Source organism: Denticeps clupeoides, unplaced genomic scaffold (assembly GCF_900700375.1).
Source record: "Denticeps clupeoides unplaced genomic scaffold, fDenClu1.1, whole genome shotgun sequence".
NCBI classification, from domain to species: Eukaryota; Metazoa; Chordata; class Actinopteri; order Clupeiformes; family Denticipitidae; genus Denticeps; species Denticeps clupeoides.
This window is the reverse complement of record NW_021630105.1, coordinates 116,726-144,050: the sequence shown is the minus strand read 5'-3', so window position 1 is coordinate 144,050 and position 27,325 is coordinate 116,726. Positions and strand designations below refer to the sequence as shown.

At 50.7% G+C, this 27,325-nt stretch overlaps 1 protein-coding gene across 4 annotated transcripts; it reads left to right on the top strand.

Moving 5' to 3' along the window:
* The first annotated feature begins 123 nt into the window (after positions 1 to 123).
* LOC114783620 (GRB2-associated-binding protein 2-like) lies at positions 124 to 27,325 on the top strand. Of its 4 annotated transcripts, XM_028969148.1 has the most exons (11): positions 124 to 370; positions 10,607 to 10,907; positions 18,998 to 19,199; positions 21,073 to 21,683; positions 23,284 to 23,384; positions 23,511 to 23,790; positions 23,877 to 23,964; positions 24,050 to 24,152; positions 24,346 to 24,468; positions 25,339 to 25,410; positions 25,499 to 27,325. In XM_028969148.1, the coding sequence occupies exons 1-11, from the start codon at positions 299 to 301 to the stop codon at positions 25,622 to 25,624; spliced, it is 2,079 nt and encodes a 692-aa protein (XP_028824981.1). In that variant the 5' UTR covers positions 124 to 298; the 3' UTR covers positions 25,625 to 27,325. The 4 variants fall into 4 exon arrangements, with proteins under 4 accessions (XP_028824981.1, XP_028824982.1, XP_028824983.1 ...); XM_028969149.1 differs by having other exon boundaries at positions 25,339 to 25,638; XM_028969151.1 differs by lacking the exons at positions 124 to 370; positions 10,607 to 10,907 and adding an exon at positions 18,091 to 18,304.

The following is a 27,325-nucleotide window of genomic DNA, read 5'->3' as shown; positions in this document are numbered from 1 at the left end:
GGGCGTGGAAACGTGCCGGTGGGCGGGGCATGTTACCCGGGCCGATAGGCGTGGACCCCGTGCAGGTGGGCGGGGCTTGGTAACACGGCCGGTGGGCGTGGTGCCCGGGCCGGTGGGCGGGGCGCGGCGCGGCGCGGCGTGGAGAGGATGGTGCTCCGCTTCCTCCATCTGCGCAGCGCGCCGCTCTCCAGCTCCTTTGTCCCGCTCGGCGTCCAGCTCCTCGGGTTGATGGCATCTGTTCGGTCCGGTTCGGGGCGCAGGACGGGGTAGCAGCGAGCAGCGGAACCGGGACCGGAGGATGAGCGGAGGGGAGATCGTCTGCCAGGGCTGGCTGAGGAAGTCGCCGCCGGAGAGGAAGCTGCGGAGATACGTAAGATCTTTTTTTATTTTGCCCATCTTTAGAAAAGTTGCACCGAGTCGCAGGTGGGAGGAGGGACACCGTCCGTCCCTGCAGGACCACTTTCTGCTAATGATGGTCCATGAAAAATGGCTCCTAGTTCCTACTTTCCTCTGTTTTACTAGTAAACATTTGACTGGTTTTGGGTCCTCTGGATATAATGATGAGCAGGATGCTGCGCTGTGGGGTGACACCGTCTGTCCTGACCCCCCTAATTCTGTTGAGGGCTGCAGACCCCGTTGGTCGTTGGTTTGGGTTTTTGTTCCTGTGTTCTGATTGGTCCCATTGTTCATGTGAGCAAGGGTTGGGCAGATGATCGGTGTTCAGATCCAGTTTGACTGATCAAACATCATGAACTCCAGGACGGTCAGACCAGGACTGGGTGACGTGAGGAACATCCAGCCCCATCCAGCAGTGGTGATGGACGCTGCGTCCTCCAGGCGCTTGTTGCCATGATGTCAGCCTGTTTTTTACACGGTTAGTTTCCTGCTCAGGAAACTGGGCTGAAGGCCGATCCAGAATATTCACATCCTGATGAAAACAGAGATTTCTTCCTGGTCATGAGAACGAAATTTGACTAAAATGATGGTACGTTGTGGGATTTTGAAGTGTCGGGACGAGTCTCGACTGGCTCCCCATGCCGCGGGGAGGAGGGGCTCCTGCTCCTGCTCTGCTGGTGACAGGTGGACTTGCGTGTTTGAGGGCATCTTCTCGACATGCAAAGCATATGCAAATATTGTCGCCGGCATCTCAGGTTCCTGCATCTCGGCCGAGGCGGTTGGGAATGTCGCAGATAAGAACGGGCAACCTGATCCCAGATGAGGGGATTTTTCAAGAGGCGCGGAAAACAGGAACTAGAAATCCAGCAGCTTCCTGCTCATCATCTCGTATGATCCTGTAAAAGTGTGTGTGGAGCTGCAGGCACGGAAGGAAGTTGCAGGGCGGGGGCTGGGGGGCTGTTGTTAGGGGGGGGGCGGCCGTGGCATTTCCCACAAGATCCCACTATTTCCTTTTCCAAGCGGAAGCGCTGCTTTCCGGCGCGGCCCCGCTCATCCACAACGTTCCATTCCCATCCAGTTCTGGAATTTCGTTCAGTTCACCCCGTGTTCAGTAAACGAGACCAAATCTGTAGGCCTCTCATGGTACGTTTCTTCATGCCTGTTGTTGGACGTGGTGCAGGTGCTCCTCACCAACCCCGCTGTCAGCTGCCCGCTCGGGGCTTGTTTTGCAGAGGAGCTTTGGGAGGTCAGGAGAGCTCACCTCCCGGTTCCTGCTTTGACAAGAGGAGCTCATCCTCCTCCACCCCCACGTCCAGGCGCACAGACCGTCTCCTTGTTCTGCTTTATCTGGATGCCGTGGGAGGATAGGTTCTCCCCCGGTCTGGCCAATAAGCTTAATTGGTGAGGAGAGGAATGTGGAGCATTTCGCTCGTAAACGGCTTGTTTTTGTCTTTGACCGTTTCACGTGGGCTGATGAGTGACCTTAGCCGATCTTAGTTAAAGGAGAGTCATGTGAAGACCCCGTCCGAGCAGCACAGAATTCATTCTCCACGTCCTGTTATGCTGAACCTCACGAGGTAAAGAGCCACGTAGCTCTTAGATCCGTCAGATCCGTGTGTTTGTGTAAAAACCTCATTTGACTGGAGGGGGCCAGACCTACAGGGTGGCACCTACAGGGTGACACCAGTCCCATGATCGGAAATGCTTATTGGTGGGGGTCGTCATTAAATACTGATATACGATTTTCAACCTAAATTCAAGTGTGTACAACTTCAGAAACGAATTTAGCACCGCGGTCAGTAAATTTGACACTAAAATGTTTGTCTCATGTCCCGCAGATGCTAAATTTGTTGTGCACGCTCGCCTATTAGCAGATGGCGTGGAGAACAGGATTAGAACGCGGCCATAGGTTCTCGCCCGTTTCTCTGTTCCATATTTAGAGGAAGGTGTACTTGATTAGTGGAACGAACGCTGGGATAAGCGGGGAAACCACAGGCCTCATTCACGGTGGCTTATTGAAGAGCTCATGACTGTCATTTGGTTGCCGCCGTGGCCTCAGATGCACCGCGCCTCTGCCAGCTTCATGTCTGGTGGTGTCCAGTTGGTCACATTAAGGGTCCGAGACCAACTGCATTGTCCTTTTTTGGGTGGTGAGGGGGTTAATCCACCTCTCACATGACACCTTTGTTGACCCCATGGTCAACAGGAGGATGGGGGCTCTCATCTAACATGGACCTTCTGCCTTAATGTGTGACATTGGTGACGTCCCACGTTGAAATCAAGTTGCTGAGAGGGTGAAGTCATCGGCGGCGGCGTGATGTTCGTCCACCGGGGTTCACCAGGTTCCTCGGATGGCGATGACCCCGGGTCTGTGTGTGCAGAGTCGCAGTAAATCACCGCGGGAGGGTAGAGAAGCGTTAGAATTACCAGCGGCGCGCTAACTGCCCCCAAGCGAAGACACGCCGTTATTTCTGCGGTATCTGGCATCCAGCGGTGAGGTCACGAATGGGTTCATGCCCCTCCCTCACCCGTCCCTTCTCCAGCACGAGTAAGGTGCGAGTAGCTACTTCCTGTCAGAAATATGGAATCAGCATATTCATTACAATACTTATTACCAGGGCCAGCGGTGGCCTAGCGGGTAGGGACGCGGGTTCGAGGTGGAGCCACTGAGGTCCCGTCCCCACACACTGCTCCCCGGGCGCCTGTCATGGTGAATGAAGAAGAACTCGGCTGGATTCTTCTGCTCCTCTCAGAAGATCCCATTATCTGCTCCTCGTACATGAGGGTCACCACCACCTCGCTGTGTAAAGGTCACATTTGCATTACGGAGTGGCCAGCAGGGCGGGGCCTGACTGAGGCGGATCGATGTCTCCGCACGGGGACTAAACACGGTTAATGCGTGTTGTTAAAGGACGATAAATCACCGGCGTATGAGACAAAATATTTAGGCTACGAGAGGACGGTTGTTTTTGTCTGATATTTGCGTCATTGGAGCCGTCGGAAATGATCTGGTTTTGTGAATCTGGGCGTCATTTCTCACCGTCTGGGTCCTGAAAGCTGCTCAGCTCGGTGGTGTTGAGTGGGAACATCATGAAATGTCTGGTGAAATATTCCACCTGGACAACCATGTGGCCGTAGACAGAAGCAACAAAGGGGACCATATTCCATCAACCGTGGATGAGAGGATCCACGGTGAAGGAGGATCTCCAGTTCCTCTGCATGCTGCTTGATGGTGGCGCCGCCGCTCTCGGCCTGGTTCTCCGGTCGGTTCTGGGCCCGGCCGCGCCGAGCAGATGGCGGAGCCGAGAGGAAGCGGCACAAAGAGTTGTGATTAAGAATAATGCGGCCCCGCCCGACTCTCGTTAGGCAGAGTGTCAGGGCGGCCCGGCTCATGAATGAGAAAAGAAGCCCATTCATCCCGTGAATGGAGTGAGATGGGGGTGGAATGGAGATCCAGAGATGATTCATTTCTCCTGGTTATGGAAGCGCGCGCCCCTGATTGCTTTTCTTTGCCGCTCTTTTGGCACCTCGGCGCCGGCGGCTGGCGTGCAGCTCGGGGTTGGGAGCTCAGGACCGTATATGGTGCAGCGCAGGGCAGGCGGCGTGTTTATCTGGACAGCGTGAACAGCTGGCGGCCCTCACCAGACCGCGGGGAGAACCGGAGCGTCCACGCCGACGCTGTTTAACTCGGTTCCGTGTTTGTTTGCCGCGCCGCATCTGGATTTCCTCAAGGATGTGAGGGGGCGGGGCCGGGTTTTACAGCCTGGAGCCGTTTGTTGGCAAGTTGTTGATGATGACGGTGGAGTTATCGGGAGAGTTAAAGCAGCTGCTTGCTTAGTAAGTGTGGGGTGCCCCACGATCACGCTCAGACCGAGTAAACCGATGGCCACGCCAGACCCGGCCACCGCCTGCTGCCAACCCAACAAATGCTGCACGTCCCCATCTCTTTTATTAAAAAGAGGGATGGTCCCTCTGATGGAGGTAGATTTTGCGACATGGTCCCTCTGATGGAGGTAGATTTTGCGACATGGTCCCTCTGACGGAGGTAGATTTTGCGACATGGTCCCTCTGATGGAGGTAGATTTTGCGACATGGTCCCTCTGATGGAGGTAGATTTTGCGACATGGTCCCTCTGATGGAGGTAGATTTTGCGACATGGTCCCTCTGATGGAGGTAGTTTTGCGACATGGTCCCTCTGATGGAGGTAGATTTTGCGACATGGTCCCTCTGATGGAGGTAGATTTTGCGACATGGTCCCTCTGATGGAGGTAGATTTTGCGACATGGTCCCTCTGATGGAGGTAGATTTTGCAACATGGTCCCTCTGATGGAGGTAGATTTTGCAACATGGTCACTCTGAATGGAGGTAGATGTTTGAAGAAGCCATTTTTCAGGGTTCAGGCCACCTGGGTGGATTGGAAGTGAGGGATGTTCCCTCTGATGGAGGTAGATTTTGCGACATGGTCCCTCTGATGGAGGTAGATTTTGCGACATGGTCCCTCTGATGGAGGTAGATTTTGCAACATGGTCCCTCTGATGGAGGTAGATTTTGCAACATGGTCCCTCTGATGGAGGTAGATTTTGCAACATGGTCCCTCTGATGGAGGTAGATTTTGCGACATGGTCACTCTGAATGGAGGTAGATGTTTGAAGAAGCCATTTTTCAGGGTTCAGGCCGCGGTGGCGAGGTGGATTGTAAGTGAGAGATGTTCCCACTGAATGGAGGCGGAGCAGCAGCAGTGTGCATTAATTCAGGATGCTTGAGTAAATATTGGCAGCTCATTGTTCTGGTGGAATTGTGACATCAGCTTGGGGCCGAACTTGCCTTCTCCCCATCTCCTTTCCCTGTAACATTCCATCCAATTATATCTTGTATTTCGTGGACTTCTTATTGGTTAAACTGAGATATTTAAGCAGGAAATGCGGCGAATGTGGCGTGCTGCAGTTTGAATCAGTCGGTGATCCTGCTCTCTGGATGATGCACGATGCTGTCGGCGCTCCCCCTTCCTGGAATGTGGCTTGTCATGCGCCGCAATATCGATTAGCACACGATACCGAGCTCCCAGACACCACCCCGCCTTTATTTATCCCTTACCAAACGTATTCATGATAAATGATCTTTCAGGCCATTCGCAGACCGGGCGGGGTCAACGTATAACGCTTAACGGGAAAACGCTAAATCAAAATGATCTGTAATCATTTCAAATAAATTATAACACAATTTCATGCATGTTGGGGTGACGCATGAACGTGTCTGGGCTGTGTGTGTGTGTGTGTGTGTGTGTGGGGGGGGGGGGGGGGGGGGGGGGGGGGGGCAGAACCCACCCGGTCCAGCTCTGGTCCCATCAGACCACCTTTTATTAGAGAAATTTGCATAGAAATGCTGAGCCCTGGATATGTGATCGATTGATGCCATGGGCCATAAATTCCCCTGAACCAACAGCCATTTCAGGCTCATGCGTGAAAGGTGTGTGTGTGGGTGTGTGTTGGTGTGTGTGTGTGGGTGTGTGTTGGTGTGGATGTACTTTATCAACAATATTTGCCGTATGAAGATTGTGGCGACTGGTGAAGTTTATGGGAAGTTGCTGCTTTGTGATTCTCTGATCTCCATGTTTACATGACAGTGCAGTGTCCTTTGAACCTGGAACCGGATCTGGTTTTCCGCCGCGCTGAATGTCGGACGGCGGAAGCCTGGCCCCCTGACCTACTTCCCAGCGTCCCGTTCGGGGTGGACGTCCTGAAACAACACGGGGCGGGGCCTCTCCATGCCGCTCCCTCCACCTGCTCCGGAGAGGCGGTGGGCTTCTCAGGCCGCGGCGCGCTGTTTATTCAGCTGCGCGTGTGTACCTGGGAATAAAGGGCCGGTAACCGCAGTCCGGCATTTCCCAGGGGGCCCGGCTCCTCTGTTGACTCGGAGCCTGACCTTTACCTGTTTGATTAAGGGTGTTTGCCCGTGGCGCACGTGGAAACATGTTGACTGAGAGTCCTCGGCGTCGCCGCACTTCCCCCGCTGCATGGGCGCAGCCGGTTTAAATAGCGGAATACGACGGGAAGAAAAAGCTCCGCCCCCGCGCATCTTCTTTTTTCACGGATGCTCGCGACAACGACGCGTTAATGTTTTGATGATGATTATGGAGCAAGTGACTCACGGATTTTGCCGACAGATTCAGGGGACAAAAATAGCAAGTAGCAGTTAATCATGCAAGAAGGTATCACGCCGGCCACCGGTTTTCTAACGGGCCGTGGACCTTCTCAAGAGGGCTCCAAATTCATTTTTATATTCTGTAACTCTGGATAAGGGCGTCTGCCGAATGCCTTAAATGTAAATGTAAATGATGCCGCCACAGGTCTAGCGCCCCTGCTGGCTGGCTGCAGTAACGCTCTCGTGGTTGGAGGCCCAGAAGACAATAGTGAATAAATGGGATATGTATTCTTTTATGTTGTATCTGGGTTTCCTGTCCCATCAAGCTGAGGGGGTCGTGAACTCATCATGTCTTTGTTGTTTCTACAATCATTTTTGGCCTTTCTGAAAACAGGGGACAGGCCGCCATGTCCAGCCTTTATAAAAGGGATTGACTCAAAGCTTCTGAAAAGCTTGGAACAAGCCTATTTTTAGGCCACTACAAGCAGAACAATATTTGTTTCCTTTTGTCATCACGCTTTCCGCTCGCAGAGTCGAAAATAGGCTGAGCTGTCTGTTGTTTTCCTGTCCGGTTTACTTCCCCTGACCCATTTCCCTGAAATTGCTGAAGAAGAAATTCTGAATTTCCTACCTTTAATGTAGGAGAGATACCGATATCCTAAATTCTGATCTGAGATCAGTGTGATGGCGGTGGGCCCGGGAGAACAGACTGTAAGTGGAGCCGTCTTCCCCCCCTTTTGCCTCGTAATCCCATTAGACGTGAGTTAGGCCTCAGCTGGCAGGTCTTCCATGTGCACTATGCACTAAGTGAGCTTTTTATCACTTTTATCACTCTCCCTTTAGAATTCCCCCTAATTGGATTTTTGCGAAGGTTCTTACGCTGTAATTCAGTACTGGAGTCCGTTTAAAATCAGAACCGACATTATTATTCATTAAGAGTAGCCGCTATAGCACGGTCTGCTATACAGGGGCACAGGAGTTTAAATAAAACCAAACCCAAATGCACCGTGAGGTCCTTCTGAGAACCAAGTAGAGAACCAGGGGGTGGGCGGAGCTTGAATGGACCAAGTCAATCTGATTCGGAGGGGAGTTTGCTGGTAATGTTTTAAATGTTTAAAGCGTTCTTGTATTGTACAGGGTGGTTAGACGGATTGGCCAGACGGATGGTGGTGGCCAAGGCTATAAGAGCTTGGCCGAAAATTAAGTTCTAGGAGTCTCTGTCTTGCCACCACATTATAGTCTCGCTTTTTTGTGCCAGAAGTGAATGCTTGCAAGATCTGGTTCCCACTTCCCAAATATTCGCCCCATCCCAAAGAGACTTACCATGTAATGCACCAGCATTCCCAAGACGGTCAATTTCTCAATTCAAAACCAAGCCAATTTGAGATGTGTGTAACATGAGTAAGACCCCAGTGACCCCATTTACACCCTGCTCTAAAATAAAATCTAAATCCAGAGGTCATTTCTGCATGTTAATGGTGAAAATGGTCACTGGTCACTTTTATAACTTGAAATGTTTACATTCCAACAAAAATTCAAAAGAGAACAGAACAAAAACCATCTGATGTTCTGTGTTTAAGGTTCAGACCAGGCATTTCTCATCTGATTTACTGATTGGCTTAAACGGGTAAATTAAAACGTTTGCTGGGGTTAATAATTCAATGCTGTTAATGATGAAAAAGGAGGTCCGGGAGGTCCTAAAACCTATTCCGCACTGTCCAGTACCTCCAAACATGGACAGATGCTCTATACTGCACTTTGGAGGACTTTTTCTCTTATTGGACAAATTGTTACCAACCCTGGAAGGGCGTCCCGCTCTGCCTCGCTCCTTCACAAGGTTTCTTCCGACCTTTTTTAAATGGAGGTTTTCCTTGTGTGCAGGAAGGGTCAAGTGTGGGGGGTGTCAACTGTAGGGCCCAAAGCCCATTGAGAGACACACTGTATGTGATTACGTGCTATATAAGAAATGAATGTTGGTGTTGTCCTCTGGAAGCATGCATATGGCCTGGAGCGCCGTTCTCCTGTTGGACCGGTTCCTGTGGACTGCACATGTCGGCCGGACGTCCCCGGCGCTCGGTCCCGGGGACACTCCTCTAATACGTTAACACACCTGGCTGATGCGGGAACGACCCAGGCAAGTCGGCACAACCTGCTGCGAGGCCGGGCGCGGCGCCAGGCCGCGTTAAGTCACGCTCCGTTTCCGAGACCTTGTCCTCCGCTCGTCAAACATTCCCCCTCTTCTGCACAGCGTCTGTGCACGTTCAGGTCCTGTTTGTCTGGGTGTGGGTTCAAACGACGGTGACGATGACGAGGATTCTCCACGGATAAAAACGGGATGAAAATACGTCAGTAGTCACGGAATTTAAATACACGGGCTTCTAAAAAAAGGTTAGATGGTGAAAACGCTCTTGATGTTACTTTCTAGAACTTTCAACCCGAATCATCACCACGAAATGAAAAAAAAAAACTAGCGTCGCATTTCAGAAGCTTTTCTTGTACATGTTGAGCTTCAGGTTGTCTGCTGAGCCCATTAGAGCCGCACTGCCAGTCGTTTATCAGTCTGGCATCCCGCCGCCCCGCCCCAGGATCACAGACGCGGCCGCTGATTCTATCGGCCCGTGTTCCCGTGCCGCGCCTTCAGGACACGTTTTATGAACACGTCCCCTGCCGAAGCCTGGCAGATATTCGGGCTGTGTTCAGCGCCGGTTGGTATCTGGCGTGGCGTCGGGGGGAAGGTCAGCAGCGGTCTTGGAACAACACAGGATGTGCATGCCGGACGGATGGGCAGCTGGGACGGGACCGGGCTGGAGGCGGGGGGGGCGGGCGCTGGAAAATGAGGCCTTGGTGCCCGGCGCTGACCTGCCCGCTGCGGAGGTGGTGCTGGGGGTGGGGAGGAGAACAAATACATCAGATACACTGTGAGATGGAGGAGGAATATTCTAGATGTTTTATTATAGTCAGAAGAATAGAATAAAATAGAAGTTCAGTTGGGCTGGAGGTTCAGTGTATTTTTTAGGGCGAATCGTACTCTCACACTAACAAAAGTAAATAGATGAAAGGCACCCTGCAGGTGTCTTCTCTCTCTCTCACTGTGTGTGTGTGTGTGTGTGTGTGTGTGTGTGTGCTTTATGCTTCTTTGTGTTTGGGTTGTCGCTCAACCTCCCACTCACAGAGCTATATCAGAACAGGAAACGTTGAGGAGTAACACCTGCGCTACACACACACACACACACACACACACACACACACACACACACACACATGTACACAGACGCACTCGCTCCTTCATCAACGGCAGCCCTCCCTGTCAGTTTCATGCCGTCCTCACATGGCGTGTAGATTTATTATTTATCCAAGTTTACATATTCTCATAATTAGATTTTCTGTTTCAGTATACTGTACTTTTAGACTGTTCAACTTTTTGTTTATTACATAACCTCACTTGTCATTTCATTGTCCTGCTTCTTCAGCATAAGAAAATGCAGGACCCATAGATGAGATGTGTACATGTTACATGTCAAACTCGGTCACTTTATATAGACCTATTAAGTGAAAGTGAAGTGATTGTCACATGTGATACACAGCAGCACAGCACACGGTGCACACAGTGAAACGTGTCCTCTGTATTTAACCATCACCCTGAGTGAGCAGTGGGCGGCCATGACAGGCGCCCGGGGAGCAGTGTGTGGGGACGGTGCTTTGCTCAGTGGCACCTTGGCGGATCGGGATTCGAACCGGCAACCTTCTAATTACGGGCTTCCTTAACCACTGCCCCTATTATTATGGCCCTATTACAGATCCCATACATCAGTGCGCACTTCGCTACGCACTGACGGCGCTTTCGTAACTTTCGAGATTCTTCACAACCTGTACAGATTCAGCTGTAAAGATCATGTTCAGCGGGGCAACTGAAAGTGACACGGTGACACGGTGTGTAGTTTGTGTGTTTGTGTGTAGTTTATGTGTTATCAGCGCTTCATATCTCCAGGCCGTGATGGTAGATCTACATAAAGATCTGACACCCCGTCTACATGTGAATAAATAGAATCTTGGCTGTTCTTCTCCTCAGGCATGGAAGAAGCGCTGGTTCATCCTCCGCAGCGGGCGGATGAGTGGCGACCCGGACGTTCTGGAATACTACAAGAACGACCACTCCAAGAAGCCCATCCGCATCATCGACCTGCACTGCTGTGAACAGGTGGACGCCGGGCTCACCTTCAAGCGGAAAGAGTTCCAGGACAGCTTCGTTTTTGACATCAAGACCTCCGACCGCACCTTCTACCTGGTGGCCGAGACGGAGGAGGAGATGAACCTGTGGGTGCGCTCCATCTGCCAGCTGTGTGGCTTCAACCAGTCAGAGGAGAACCATGGTGAGACGACAGCTCATGATCACATGTTACACACTTTTAAAGTTTTCAACTGTCTCACAAAAGTGGGAGTCAAATATCTTGCTCAGGAACATGCTCTGTGTTCCACCAGGATCTGCTCAGTCTTGGTGTCGAGGGCACTTGGTGGCAGAAACCTTTTAGATATAGAACTGGGCTGGGCTGTACTCTTCATTTTAGAAGATAAAATGAAGCTAGAATAGTGGACTTGTTACTCCACAACTATCCCATCAATCCCAAACCGGGCCAGGGCAGCGGTGGCCTAGAGGGTAAGGCGGCAGACTCGTAATCGGAAGGTTGTGGGATTGAGTCCCTACCGGCCAGGGTTCCACTGAGGTCCCGTCCCCACACACTGCTCCCCGGGCGCCTGTCATGGTGCCCACTGCTCACCTTGATGGTTAAATACAGAGGACACGTTTCAACAGCAGAACTCACTGACTGGTAGTGGCCTTCTTTTATCCTTATTCCGTCATTGTCATTCTCTATTTTGTCTGGACGTCTGGTCCGTGTCCAACTTTGTGTCCTTCTGTAACGTCTCTCATCTCCATTTCTGCTGCCTATAGTTAATTTCTCTTTACAGTTGTCTCTTTTTGGTAACTTCTTGTTACGGCCACACTGACCAGATGAGAAACTGACCCCTGATGCCCCATTATGAGCTGTTCATATCGACTATGGTCACTTTCTTCACTTTCTTCACTTTCTTCACTTTCTTATTTTTACTGTTTTTCTCTCCTCCTACTTCCACTGATAAAACCAGCGATAAGTTCTGGCAACACGATATGACTCCCGACTGTTTTTGTCTTTTTCCCCATCTCTTGTCATTTGAGAAAGTTGAACTGGAGTGGTGCTGCCAAATGGACGTGGCTTCTGAAAGGTTCCGTATTGATTTTTCCTCCCACTTGTGTTGTGTTGACTGGCCTGCAGCAGGATGGATCTGGAAACAACGACTGTTTCTTCTAATTCACATAAGACCATGTGGAAAAGGCCGTAGGTTCCTGTCCGTGGTCTTCTCAAACTGACCGCTTGCGCTTCCATTCCTTCCTGTTAAACTCCTGGTCGTTTTTTTCCGGAAAATGCTACATGCGTTCAGTCAGTAAAATTCCGAACACGGCAGCCTTTTTTCTGCAGGACCTGGAATGTCCTGGAATTGAATTAATGTTTCTTTGCAAAACGTGCGAATGAGAACCGCGGCAGGCGTGTGTCCTCCAGCCTCTGGACATGGACCAGCGGTCTACACCCGGGCTGCTTCTGGGCTGCTCTGTAGGATATGACCCCTTCCTGGTTCGGCTTGAAAGGAGGGACTGAGCCCTTTCCCCAGAGTGTGTGTATGTGTGTGTGTGTGTGTGTGAGGTCCCCCTCATCAAGGGGACCTCAGTGGCACCTGAGAATTGGGATTCGAACCCGCAACCTTCTGATTATGGGGCCACTTCCTTTACCGCTAGGCCCCCACTGCCCCACACTGACTTTAAGACAGAGGTCTGTGTGTGTGTGTGTGTGTGTGTACTGTGGTGTAAAACATGTGGAAGATGAATGAGTCGGCGTGTGTCTGAGGCATGAGATCCGTGTTAGTAGATTGACTGTATGTGAGTGTGTGTGTGTGTGTGTGTGTGTGTGTGTGTGTGTGTGTGTGTGTGTGTGTGTGTGTGAGTGTGTGGGTGGGTGTGTGTTTTCAGGGGGAATGCAGACACACACCAGCAACCAGGGTGAGCAGCAGCCCAGAGCCAAGTCTTACCTCAGCTGGGTCTGGAGCTCAGGTCATCCCAGACATAGATCATTCCAGGACACACACACACACACACACACCTCCATGTTTTTAACATTTTATGGAGAGTCAAGAAGTTGCCTAATGCAGCAACTATTCAGCAGAGCAAGGCGACGCCTTTTTGCGAGGAGAGAGATCTTCTGGAGGTCGGAGGTGAAGCGCCGTGTCCTCCTCAGATGATCCCAGACAGAGGAAAGTGTTTTTCTGCCCCGTAGTCAAAACAGTGATAGAGGCGCAGCCACAGTGCTGAGCTGCTCAGATAATCCGTCTCATCTGCTCCTCGCTCACCCGGCGTGAACCGCAGAGAGTGTGTGTGTGTGTGTGTGTGTGTGTGTTTTCTCCAGCAGTAGCAGGGTTAGCTGCAGGTGGGCACAGTCACAGTTACAGTTGTATCAAAGCTCAGATCTACCTGCCAGTAGAAGCAGTGTATGCGTATGTGTGTGTGTGTGTGTGTGTGTGTGTGTGTGTGTGTGTGTGTGTGTGTAATTTACATTTACATTTACGCCATTTGGCAGACACCCTGATCCAGAGCGACCATGGATGAAGTGATCAGTTCTGGTTCACCAGGACCCCCAACTATGAATACAATCTTTTTATTCACTCTGTTCTAGTTTCTATACAGAAGGCAGACAAGAAGAAGGTTACAAGTTCATCTAAATCTTCTCTAAAGAGGAAGGTGTTGAGCTGCCGTGTGAAGGTGCTCAGTGACTGAGCTGGAAGTTCATTCCACCACCGAGGGGCCAAGATGGAGAAGAGTCCAGATGAGCGTCTTCCTTTTACCTTCAGTGTGTTCTTTTACCTTCGGAATAAGAACCGATGACAGTTTTGCCAATCTGGCCGCATGTAGCTGCTCGGTAACAGCCAGAAGGACCGTCTCTCTACTAATATACCATCATTTGCAGTAAGGGTAGTGTGTATGTGTGTGTGTGTGTGTGTGTGAATGTGTGTGTGAATGTGTGTGTGTAATATACCATCGTTTGCAGTAAGGGTAGTGTGTGTGTGTGTGTGTGTGTGTGTGTGTGTGTGTGTGTGTGTGTGTGTGTGTGAATGTGTGTGTGTGTGTGTGTGTGTGTGTGAATGTGTGTGTGTAATATACCATCGTTTGCAGTAAGGGTAGTGTGTGTGTGTGTGTGTGTGAATGTGTGTGTGTGTGTGTGTGTGTGTGTGTGTGTGTAATATACCATCGTTTGCAGTAAGGTTAGTGTGTGTGCTTGATTGAAGGGCTATCTAGGTCTGTGTGTGGTTTCTAAGAAGGGATAAGGTTTTCTGGTTCTGACTGGTGTGTGTGTGTGTGTGTGTGTGTGTGTGTAAAGGTGGGCTTAGTCACACTAATAGCTGTATCAGAGCTCACATCTCCCCTCATGGCTGCTTGTCAGAGCCCTGACATCCCCATGGCTCCCTTGTGTGTGTGTGTGTGTGTGTGTGTGTGTGAGTGTTGGGGGTTACTTAGTGAAGGGCACTGCAGCTCTGCAACAGAAGCTGTGTGTGCACTTCTCTCCCCAAAGTGCCCTTCAGCCCCATCGATCCACCCACCCCCCTGTCCAGCTCCAACCAGACGCCATGGGGCTGCAGGGTCAGGTTGCCGAGGCCAGTGGGTTCTCAGCTGGGACGACAACAACAACTGCTGCCGCCGTTAAGCCCAGTTTCCACTGTGGAGATCAGAGTGGGGGCTTCTTGTGCCTGGAGGTTTCTGTAGAACGATGCAAATGTGCATGTAAATGCGGATTATAACAGGATTCGTTTTTATAGTGTTTACCACCATTGGTACCATGATTGTAATATATATAATACTGCTGTCTCAGCAAAGTTCATGTACAGTTCATGTATTCTGGCTGTAATCATGTGTGAGCAAATCTCTGTACATTTTGCACAACAAAAATGACCCCAGTAATGGTGCCAACGCCCTCCCGCCGCCTCCTGCAGGCCAATGTCACTGTCAGTGTGGCGGCCACCGATGGTTGCCCTGGAAAGGCTCAGATGGAACTGGGCTTCCTCCTCATTTAGAGACGTTTGTTCCGAACGGGGCTGTAAATCCAAGCAAGGATCCCTCTCTTCTTATGTTGCCTTTCACTCGTGCTTTCTAAGAAAAATGGCAACCACGCACTTCTTCCCCCCTTTGTCTCGCCATCAAAGCTCCTGAATTGTCTTAGACAGGCAATCTTGGCATCCCAGGACATGAAAGCAAGGAGAGAATGGAGCCCAAGACTTTCCGAAGGAAGCCACAACAAGTCCGTGAAACAGAAGCAATCTCAAAATCTCAAAATCCCCTCAATAGGCTTTCAGTCTTGCTGCGTCTGCATAATGGATTAGCTGGTTGTGTGTAATTCATTCGAATTTCCAAGGGCTGTTTTTAAGACAAAAGATGGAGTCTGGGAGCATGTGCAAAGTCTGTCATGCTGCAGTCCCTGGGCTCCATTTTTACTGCAGGCCAGCGTCCCTGCTCCTCACACAATGGACATATCACTGTAGGGATTTCAGCAAATGTTTGAGCAGAAGCTGGCTCCCGTTGGCTCATGGGCCTGATTTCTGACCCTGCAATAACAACATTTTGCATATGAATTGCATATGAAGTGAACCCTGCATGTATTCCACCACCCTTGGTGAGCAGTGGGCAACTATGAAAGGTGCCTGGAGATTGTTCTTATTCACCTCATCAGCTGTTAACAATGGACAGTGAGGTTTGGCATTTGGTGGACCAATAGATAGAACTATGGAAATAAGCAGCGCCTGTGCCAGCTTTAGTTTGGTTTTGCCCACTGCTAGACACCAGATTGTCTTCAGTTGTCCTGCTCCTGGATCTGCTGCCAGGCTGGACTATGTGGGGTTATTGAGATCTGGTGACTAAAAGCCACTGGCACTGGAGGGTCGTCCGCTCACAATGACTTCGCATTGATCTGCAGTGGCTCCTTAAGTGGACAAGTGACCCGAACCATGACAGCACCATGACCCCTGTAGCATAACAGCACCATCGGACCCTCTCAATGCGGGAGACAAGCATGAGGGCTGACTCATCTGACCACCGTAATGAGGGTTTTACTCATTGTGGCCAAATATAATATCCCAGAATCAAACATTCTGTTTTTGTCCATGGATCGTATCCAAAGCCGCGTCAGTGTATTGTGTCCAGGCAGATCAGAGTGTTCTACCTCCCAAAAGGAGCACGGTACCATTGTGACCTTTTCCAGTGAAGAGTGAAACGAAATACCTCCGTTCATAATGTCCCCATAAGCCCCATCTTGACCTGTGAACCACGTGAGCCACGAATGGTTCTGTATGAAGCTGAGAGGTTTTCCACACCATCACTGTATATATGCATTCAGTTAATACCTCTACAAAGTGTTCTTTACACTTATATGCAGAACCTAGTGAACCAGAACTGATCACTTCATTGATGGTAGCGTTGGAAGTCGCTCTGGATAAGGGCGTCTGGTAAATGGCATAAATGTAAATTATGTCTGAAGAATTGAGTCCATTTAAGAGTTGCAACCAGCAGTGCGTGTTAAAAGCACATTAAAGCTTTAATTTACTTTTTTTTTTACTTTTTATTATTTACTTTTCTTATGAAAATATATTGAAATATGGATGAGTTGGACAGCACTGTGAAAGAAAGGAGGAAAGTGGGGTAGACGGTGATGCGAGCTCATCCCCCCGGCGTGGACGGCTGCTGAGGCTGATTGATGTTGTCCTGTGGTTCGGGTTAGCGCTCACATGACGCGGTGGGGGCGGTAATGTGATCAGGAGCGGCTCCTGGGTTCCTGCTGCCCCGCTCGCCATGTCGCCCGTCCCCGGAGCGCTCCAACCAGCCCCTCCCCGCCTTCCTATAACCTGAGGAGGGGCCCAAAGGGCCATTATCTCCGCGGGTCCGGGATGCAGGAGTCTCCAGGCGCAGGACACGTGGGCTGGACCTCCAGTTCATTTGTTATGGTCTGACTTTGGCTCTCAGGAACAGTCCTCTGTAGGATAAAGCTGTTAAGGAGATTGCCCCCCCCCCCCCCCCCCCCCCCCTTTCACTTTCAGCAGCCATGAAATTAGAGATTCATGGGTAATGTAGTTTATAACCATGGATCGATGGCTCTGCAGGGTGAAATAGGGCGTGTCGTAGCCCTCTTTCTTCTTGGCATGTCTTCCCTGCGCTGTGCATTAATTTTATTATGGCGTCATGCTTCTATTTCTGTTGGAGGAATAAATTATGACGTCCTTGCCTTGCTCTGATGGGGGCGAGAGGAAATGAGCGGCGTACAAAGGCAGCCCTTGTCCTGACGGATGCACGGCCTGGCTAATTTTGGACCCCTGAGTCCGGCGGGGTAATTCGATTTAAAACGTGATGTCAGCATTACTGATGATACAGGAGCCCCAGTGGAAAATTCCTCGTGAGTGAGCGGGCTTTTGGACCTGGAGCTGCTGTTTCTGTTTATGTGTGCCATTTTTCACCCTGTAGGCGGTTCTAGGTTCTAGGTCATGAGAACCACCCATGAGAAACAATGCTCTAGGCAGGTGTTGTGTTTACATTTTGCCCCCACAAGCCCAGAATTGTGCATTTCTGGCTGATCAATACGTGACGTTTTTGGGTCTCCGAGCCTCGGGACACTTGGAGAGGTCCGGTTAACAATGGGGCCAGTTCAATGTTTATGGCTGTCCCGTGGCTACGGCGGGGTGCCCCACGCTGCTGATCGGAGGGAGGGAGGGAGGAGCCAAGCTGGGCTTCTCGGCTCCAGAGCCGCGGGCGGGGAGGTGACCTTCCCTGTTCAGTCCGTGTCACTGTGGTGCTCATCAGAGGCCCGTGCCAGTGACAGCCATGGGGACTGGATGTGTGTTCGAGTAAATAAAGTGTGTGTGTGAGAAGAGGAAGAGGACCTAACTACCTCCCCCCAGCCCTTTTTGTTAGTGTGTAATTATTTCTGACTCCCAGAAGATGAACAAAGGGAGGAGCTTGTTGGGATGATTGACAGCTCTCATTCTGGACGATTAAACCCCTCCTGTCAATACGTGACACGCCCAGGTGCAGCTCAGCATCCATCTCCTCCCTCCGTTTCCCTCCGTTCTCTACACTCCTGATGCCCCTTGAGCACAGATATGACCACGCCCGCTACCAACATGCAGATAGTATCAGTGCGTTATTTGATTGGTAAGCTAGTGAATGTGACATTTGTGAAGAAGCTCCATGCACTGTGGTGGCTTTACGGATGATCTACTCTACTCTGATATTGTAGCTATGAATATATAAGCCAGTAAAATAGTCTCAAGCACAGAGCTGTGTTGGTGGTAGATAGTAACCGGCCACCCACTCATCCATCACTCCCTGCTTAGAGAAAGTGGGAGGAGGGGGCAAGGGACGGGTGAGGGGTCACGTGGGCTTCCTGGTCCTGGCACTGGGCCCTGTGCTATTTTCAGCGCGTGGGCCTGAGATTCGTCTTCGCTGCGTTCAGAGAAACTTCAGTAACAAAAGGCCACACCGGTCACACGGGCCCACGCTGTGAAACCGGATCAGATTTCACAAACACACCGCAGGAACAACACGGAACATTTCACCAACAGAGTTAAAAAGGATTATCACCAAAAACCCTGCAGGTGGCGCTGTAACTCCCCGCTCTCCGTGTTTGGCGTCTAGTTCTCCTTCGTGGTGAGTTAAACGTGTCTTGTTCTCCAGTCGCGTCTTTTTATTAGAAATGTGCGCCGTAGCGACGACGTCTTGTAGTTGAACATGTTATCCCCCATTTTTGTATGTAGGATGCATTTGGGGTCAGAGGTCGGGCTAATAAGTCACTGTTTTTACAAAAAATGGCACTTTTCCATCCACACGGATACACAGAAAAGAGAAATTGACTGTACTGGTCCCCTGAAACGGCGTCTCCATGTGGACGCAAGGCTAGATCGGATGGAAATTTAGAGTAAAACGTTCTTGTGAGGACGGGACCTCCAATTCCTCACGAATATTCCATCGTTCTACAGCAACTAAGAGCTGTCCAGCACAGAAACTGTCCAGGTTCTCCTGCCATGCAGAGCGAGGACCCGTAAACACAGCAGGGCAGCTAATCTGCTCGCCAAAGGTCTCGAGACCTTTCGTAAAACAACGTAAGACAATGTCCGCTTCGTTTGTTGCAGGGTGGTAGTAGCCTAGCGGGTAACACACTCGCCTATGAACCAGAAGACCCGGGTTCGAATCCCACTTACTACCATCGTGTCCCTGAGCAGGACACTTAACCCTGAGTGTCTCCAGGGGGGGACTGTCCCTGTAACTACTGACTGTAAGTCGCTCTGGATAAGGGCGTCTGGTAAATGCTGTAAATGTAAATGCTTATTTTGTCCACCACAGATGCGGTGGGGTCGTCCGCCACCCACATGCCGCGCCACATGATCGGCGAGCGCAAGTCGTCTGTCCCCGCCCACTCCAGCCACCCGATGCTGTTCACCTTCGACGTGCCGCTGCGCCACACCCACGGCTCGCTGCCCGGCAGCGCCCCCCAGGACTACCTCCTGCTGCACCAGTGCATGAGCAGGAAGGCGGAGAGCGCACGGTAAGAGGTCGCGACCCCCGAGGTTGCCCCTGCATTTAAGATTAAGATGTCCCATGATTAACATTATTAATCACTGCAACCAATCAAAGCCTCTTGCTTGTTTGCTCATTGAAGTCATTTGAAGTATTTGGCGGGATGGTGCATTTATTCAACAAAAAAAACCTTTCCATGTTGCAGGAAAGCTGGGAAATATTTGGTGTCAGAATTTAGGAGGTTTTGAATGCGCTTAGTTGAATTTTTTTAATTCACGTACCATATTGAGAAGGTGAGCCGAACCCCGCCTGGTGCTTTCTGGGAATTCATGCCTCCCCTCGTTCCTTCAGCCATTTGTTACGTTACTAATCCATCCGTTCGCTCAGCCACTTGCACGCAGTGTATGATCTCTGCCACGTGCTCAAATGAAATGAGGTGGAAAACCGATGCCACTCCCAAAAGTGCCACTTTTGATTAATGGGGGGCCGACCACAGTCCATCATATTTGCAGCTTTGGGCTGCAGCACAGTATTAATCTCCCTGGGCCTTCATGTGTGAGAAGCTGGGAACCATCGGTCTTAATCCATCTCTGGGCGAACACACAATGCTGGGCTTAGGATCCATATTTGAAATATTCCTGGTGCTGGGAGATCATCCTTTGCTCCATGAGGAGATAGTCTGTCCTCATGAGAAAGCACAGTGTGCACGTGGATATAGGGAACATAATACTTTTTTCCTCTGGGAATATTGATCGGTTGAGTTTCTGGGGTCACTTGTTGTTGCCCATCTAACCTGCTCCTGTTGGTTTTTCGGAGGATAGATGGTGACCTGAGTCAATGTTTGCTGTAGGACGACGTGCCGGACGTGTGATTCGGGCATTGTTCTGTCCCCGCTCTCGGAGCGTCTTCCTGGGGTGCCCTTGAACGCCGGCATCTCCGAGCCGACCTGCACGGCGCAGTGTAAACAAATGATCTGTGTCCCCTGGGCGCCAGCCAGTGTTCGTGGTGTTCGCGTTTCATTTAATGGACCGGCTGCACGTCAAGAGTGCATTCCTTAAAATATACCGCCGGCCCATTATGAGATTGCATTTTCAAATGTGCCATTCATAAACAAAACACACCCCTACCGCCTAGTGGCTAAAAGTGGAACTGCAGCCACAAAGTCAAAATTAGACATCAGCTCAGCTTCATTAAAGGCCCTTTCTGTGGGGGGGGTCTTCATGACCAGACCGACAAGCACTTTTTTTATGTGCGTGTGCAAGCGTTGGTGAGTTCACACTATAGTTGTTTTTTGGCAGCCTGTCTTAATTTTAGTTTTAGTCTTTGTGTCCAGCTGTCCTTTCAGTTTTTAGTCTTATTCACGTCCAGACGTATTTTATTCCAGTCAAGTTTCAGGCAAATAAAAGTCTGAGCATTTTAGTCTTATTTTAGAATCATCCATGAATATTTTAGTGAATTTTTTTGCAATGACCTTATAGGCTCCAGAATACTCGACATCCATTCCAGCGGCTGCATTTCGGCCCGTTTCTGTTTTCTCCTCCACTTCACAGTAAAGGAGGTTTTTCTCCCGGCCGTCTGATAACCATTTATATACAACCTGCCACAAGCATTGTGAAATCCGGAATAATGTGCGACTGGGAATTGAGGGAGTGGCATCAGAAATACTGCATAATAATAATAAGGCGACTCAACAAAAATTTGAGAGACAATTTAATCGAGTTTTTATTTACAAACCACATTCAGTCTTGTTTGTATTTGTCAAAATTATTACATGATATATTTTGTTGGTAGGGTGGTGGTCGTCTGATAAATGCTGTAAATGTTCCAGTCATTCCAGCATTTATGTTGCGTCCTAAAGGTACGTTGAAGAAGATATTTCTTCTTTTCCTGTCTTTTCGCAGCAGTGCCAGCTTCTCCCAGGCCTCTCGCAGCAGTCTGCTGGTGGCCGGCGATGCGGCGGTGCAGAACCTCTCCCACGGGTTCTCCCACTGTCTGAACGGCGTGGGGACGCAGCTCCCCGGCTTCTACAGCCTTCCCAAGCCTACCAAGCAGCCCCAGCCACTGTCCTCCTCCAGCGTGGACGCCTGCTACGTCCTGCCGCGCGGCTGCAGCTCGGACTGCCACGGCGGCCTAGATCTGTCCGAGCTGGAGCTGGAAGCTGCAGAGGAGGTCTACACCTACAAGACCCCCTGCAACGCCCCTCTGGCCAACGAGCGTCCCCCGCCGGACAACTACGACCGGCTGCCGACACCACCGGGCTCCTTCTACCAGTTCCCCCGCACGTTCGACAAGAACCACAACGCCCTGCCCACCTCATCCGGTACCGAACCCACCTCCAGCAGTGGGGGTCCCCCACCCAGACCCCCTAAACCTGGAGGAGGAGGACACCAGGGTTCAGACACGCGTTGGGGGAGCCCAAAGTCCCACAATGGAGATGTGTCGGCCACTCCTGTGTCGGTGATCCCGCGAAGGAACACTCTGCCTGCCGTGGAGAACGTCAGGCTGTACAGAGGTGAGCTGCTGTAACTATCCCACAGCACTGCGCCCACAACACTGCGCCCACAGCACTGCGCCCACAGCACTGCGCCCACAGCACTGCACCCACAGCACTGCGCCCACAACACTGCGCCCACAGCACTGCGCCCACAGCACTGCGCCCACAGCACTGCGCCCACAGCACTGCGCCCACAACACTGCGCCCACAACACTGCACACACAGCACTGCGCCCACAACACTGCGCCCACAGCACTGCGCCCACAGCACTGCGCTCACAGCACTGCGCCCACAACACTGCGCCCACCGCACTGCACCCACAGCACTGCGCCCACCGCACTGCGCCCACCGCACTGCGCCCACCGCACTGCGCCCACAGCACTGCGCCCACAGCACTGCGCCCACAGCACTGCGCCCACAGCACTGCGCCCACAGCACTGCGCCCACAACACTGCGCCCACAACACTGCGCCCACAGCACTGCGCCCACAACACTGCACACACAGCACTGCGCCCACAACACTGCGCCCACAGCACTGCGCCCACAGCACTGCGCCCACAGCACTGCGCCCACAGCACTGCGCCCACAGCACTGCGCCCACCAGCACTGCGCCCACCAGCACTGCATCAACCGCACTGCACCCACCACACTGTACACACAGCACTGTAAATACAACACTGCACCCACAGCACTGCGCCCACAGCACTGCGCCCACAGCACTGCGCCCACAGCACTGCGCCCACCGCACTGCGCCCACCGCACTGCGCCCACCGCACTGCGCCCACCGCACTGCGCCCACCGCACTGCGCCCACAACACTGCGACCACAGTACTGCACCCACAGCACTGCACCCACAACACTGCGACCACAGCACTGCACACACAGCACTGCGCCCACCAGCACTGCATCAACCGCACTGCACCCACCACACTGTACACACAGCACTGTAAACACAACACTGCACCCACAGCACTGCAGAGAGGGCTTGTCGGGCCATAATCAATATTTGAGCTTGAAAAGATTTCTTAAGAAATCATAATGGACACAGTCCGTTGATTGGGAACGATTTCCTCTCTTCTTCGGAGGAATCGTTGTGATTCCCAGCACTCTTCTCAGTGGAAACCCGATTGTTCTGCAGTGGAAAACATTTCCCGGCCCTCTCTATCTTTCCCTCTCCAGCAGCTGATCTGAAAGAAAGAGGCAATCTGGCAGACCGGGTTCTGCTGGGAGGCTAATGAAATTCAAGCAGTGCAGGCGTTCCTGGCTGATAAGCAGGAACGAGGCAGCAGACGCCATTCACCTCCTTCCTGTCAGGCGTGTGAAGAACAGACCTGCTTAGGAGCAGGAAGTAACCTTCTGACCTTGTTAAACCCCCTAAAGCAGCCTGTTGGACACCTGTTCATGCTTCATCGTGTGACAAGCAATCTGCTGTCACCTTAATAACGCCAAAGTCACCCGTCCATGGGTGGTAGTGGCCTAGTGGGTAACACACTCGCCTATGAACCAGAAGACCCAGGTTCAAACCCCACTTACTACCATCGTGTTCCGTCTCCAGGGGGGGACTGTCCCTGTAATAAGGCCGTCTGGTAAATGCTGTAAATGTAAAATGTTTCATCAGGTTCATCCTTCGAGACCAGTAACCACCAACGACCCGTCTACTTTAACAACTCCGGCGGCCAGTCCATCGAATCGGTTAACGATGGCTTCAGCTCATACCTGGTCAGTTTCCTTCCATCTGTAAGCCCGACCTGAAACTGTACATCAGCGCTTGCAGTACGGCAAGGCGGTGACATTCCCGGGCATCTGAAATATGCTGTCTTTACCGACCTTTATTTTCGCCATCAGAGGACGAAAGCCCCTCTGGCGCGGTCTGACAGCGGTGACTCTGAGGACAACTACGTCCCGATGAACCCTGGCTCCTCCCCCCACAGCGCCGCACAGGCTGACAGCCCCAAAAACATCTACATTCCCATGAGCCCCGGCCCACACCACTTCGATTTCCCAGGCTTCTCCGCCACCCTGCCAGCGAGGAAGGGCAGCACGGCATCCTTGAGTCACCGACCTGCCCGTCTGAGTGACGTCACGCCGCCCCCCATTAACCGCAACCTTAAACCCAACAGGAAGAGTGAGTGGCCGGATATTTATTTGAATGTCTTGAACCCCGGAAGTGAACGGAGAATTGATCCATCTGGGACGGTTCTATTCCCACAGAGCCGTCACCCCTGGACCTGAGGAACAACGGCATCATTGATGAGCTGCCCTTCAAGAGTCCGGTCACCATGTCCTGGACGAGGCCCATGTCAGTGCATTTATTCCCCATTCGTATCCAGATAACCAGTCAATGATACGTGAAGCTGCACTAATCCGTCGACTTGCACACACAGACCTGTGATGAACTCCATCTCCTCCCAGCACTGTCGGCCGATCTCCACCCAGAGCATCACCAGCACCGACTCTGCCGACAGCGAGGAGAACTACGTGGCAATGGTGAGTCCTTCGGAAGAAATGGCCGCCATTTACTCCCGGTGAGCTTTTCAAACAAACCCAATTTGTCCCCAGGTGGTGCCGCTGCTGGTGAGACGTCCATCCTGCTTTACACGCTTTGAATGACATGCTAGTGACTCTCCATACTGGTCGATGTTAAACCCTGAATGATCACCCCTCTCTCTGCCCTGACCAGCAAAACCCAGCATCTACCTCACCAGCAGTGAGCGGCACCAGCAGCCCCGCAGCCAGGAAGTGCGGCAACGTGGACTACCTGGCCCTGGACTTCCAGCCCGGCTCTCCAAGCCCGCACCGCAAGGTACTGCAGCTCCTTCTTTCAGCTCTTATTCGTCTTAATCACGGATCTGGCCATTTTACTCATATTTATCCATGACTGTTTTAGACTGATTTTAGACATTTTAGTTTAGTTTTAATTTAGTTCAGTTGAAATTTGTATTTCTTTAAAAAAATTCTTCATATTGGCTGGGTTAGAACAGACAAGCCCACTTAAAAATGAGCCTTGTTTTATCTCATTATTATATTATTGTTAGCTTATAGACATTATAGAATACTCGACATCCATTCCAGACACGGACGCCCTGATTTCTTCCGTGTTTTTTGACCACAAGTTCCGTTTTTTTACGTTGTAAAGAAAGCGTCCAAAGATAAAATCGTCATTTTCTCCCAGCCGTCTACTCTCCCATCACAAGTAAATCTAAGTAATGTGCAACAGGACACAGGAAACAGAAACAAGAGGACAGAATGTCTTGTCTCGTTTTTGTCATGATGAAAGTGAAGTGGCGTGACTGGAAGTGACTGGAAGTACTGGTTGTAAGTCGCTCTCGATAAGGGCGTCTGATAAATGCTGGAAATGGAAATGGGACGGGACCTTTATCAAGGGGACCTCAGTGGCACCGTGGCGGTTTGGGACTCGAACCAGCAACCTTCTGATTACAGGGCCGCTTCCTTAACCGCTAGGCCACCGCTATATATTTTGATATATTTTGTTATAGTTATCATCACACGACATTTGTTGCGTTTCATCTTGTTTCTGTCACGTCAGAAAGGTTCGTTGATGAAGACATTTAGTCAAATATTTGGTTGAAGAAAGTAATACTATTTACACAACTTACAGCCATGTTACAGTTCAGCGTTCAGGTCATAACCGTTTCTAACCGTTTCTTCTCAGCCTTCCACATCCTCTGCCACGTCCGACGAGAAGGTGGACTACGTCCAAGTGGACAAAGAAAAGACTCAGGCTCTGCAGAACACCATGCAGGAGTGGACAGATGTCCGGCAATCCACAGAGCCCGTGAAGGGGATCAAGTCCTGACGGCATCTCAGAGCTCCTGCAGATCCAAAACCCTTCCATCACACCCAGCCACGTGTCCCTGTCCCCCCTCTCTCGCAGGTTTCAGGCACATCACACTTGTCGGACCTCCAGTTGTGCTTGTGGTGGACTTTCTTTTTATTGATCGGGCTCAAAGCCGTAGCCAGCATTTCCTTGACTTATGTCTCGGAATTGACCACAGACCTGACCGTGCCCACCTGGACCTGCTTTAGACCCTCTGGTATGATCAACTTCCTTCTACTTCCACGTGTCACACACCACAAACATCATTCAGAAGCAGCGCGAGCAGCCATTTCAAGCTGAACACAGGCATTACAAGACAGAAACATCTACTGTGCTCAGAGCAGCTGACCTCAGCAAATAGAGAACATCCCTCCCTCTGAGCTCATATTGATGAGCTGCCAATCGACAGAAAGTATCGGCATAAAAGTCCAGCCAAGTGGCATAATCGTGGGATTCAGCAGATTGCTTTTCATGCCAAAGTACGAGCAACCACGACTGTTAAAAATGCCCTGATAGTTGGTTTTTCATGGAAGGTTGTCTCTCTCAGAAGCTAACATGGACTGAGAGCATTGACCAGGATGGACGTATGACATCTTCTCCTCCCCCCAAGTGGACGTTTGGCGGCCTCATACTCATACGCTACTTCCATACAGACTCAATGATGACAGGGCAGAGTGGGGCTTTCGCTGATCCAACCCATCTCCATATGTTTCACTAAGAACATTGTGACCAAGACAGAACTCTATTCCTCCCCAAACTGAACGATTCCATTTGTTTAAAACAGTCAGAGATACGTCATCAGCTTCTCCCTCCGAACTCCATGTCATGACAGATTCCCACATCCCCTGGACACTGTGTCTCTGTCAGAGCGATGAAGACTCGACTGAACAAGAGGTGCATGAAGCATAAACGAGACACTGTTCCGTCTGTTCCGGTTTTTCTCTCGCTTCTGGCTGATAGCTGTGCAGCGTAGCCCTGCAGTGGAGCGGATTTACTTCCTCGAAAACCAGCCGCGAAGTGTTGAAGGGCCCAGTGGGCCTGCACTTGATGTCGCTTCTCTGTAGCTGTATGCAAGAACAGAGACTTGAGTTGCTTGTTGCTTTTATGTGCATTTAGTGGCTGAAATAGCTGCTTTCTGATTTAATTCTGCTTCCCATTTTTAATTACAAAAAATGATGAACTGAACATTTATTCGGGCTCATTTCCCTAAAAATATCTATTTATTCAATTTGATTGACTGACTGGGATTCCCGTATGTTCTTTTCTTCAAGTAAATAATTGTTGCAGAATGCAACAGTCGTGTCTCGTGGGTCAGAGAACTTTCTGAAACGGTTATTCCTGTGGATGAATTGCACTGAAGCTGCCCGTCACAGAGGAAATATACTGAAAAGTGATTAAATGTAATCTGCTGTTTCAGGAAAATACTTGTAAGTGGGCTAAACGTGTGTGCTGTGTTAGAATATATAGTATGCATTAGTGTGTCAAGATGGCTGTCTTAGCGTGGTAAAAGAATATGTACGCTCCGATGGTCTTTTACGGAGTAGATTTTTTAATGTACATTTTTACTAGTAATATTGCAACTACTGTAAAACCTTTCTATTCAACTATGGATTGCTTGTGAATTAATTTATTAATTTATTATCTGTTTTACACTTTAAAATGTTTGGTATTTGTGCTCTACTAACATTAATTTATGTTGTGTGTCCCTTGTTTTCTCTTAATGTGATGCAGTATGCCAAATTATGCCAGTATATGGTAAAATGTGGTACCTTTGGGATACGCTTTTTGTTATTACAGCATTATAGACTGTGGACGCAATAGA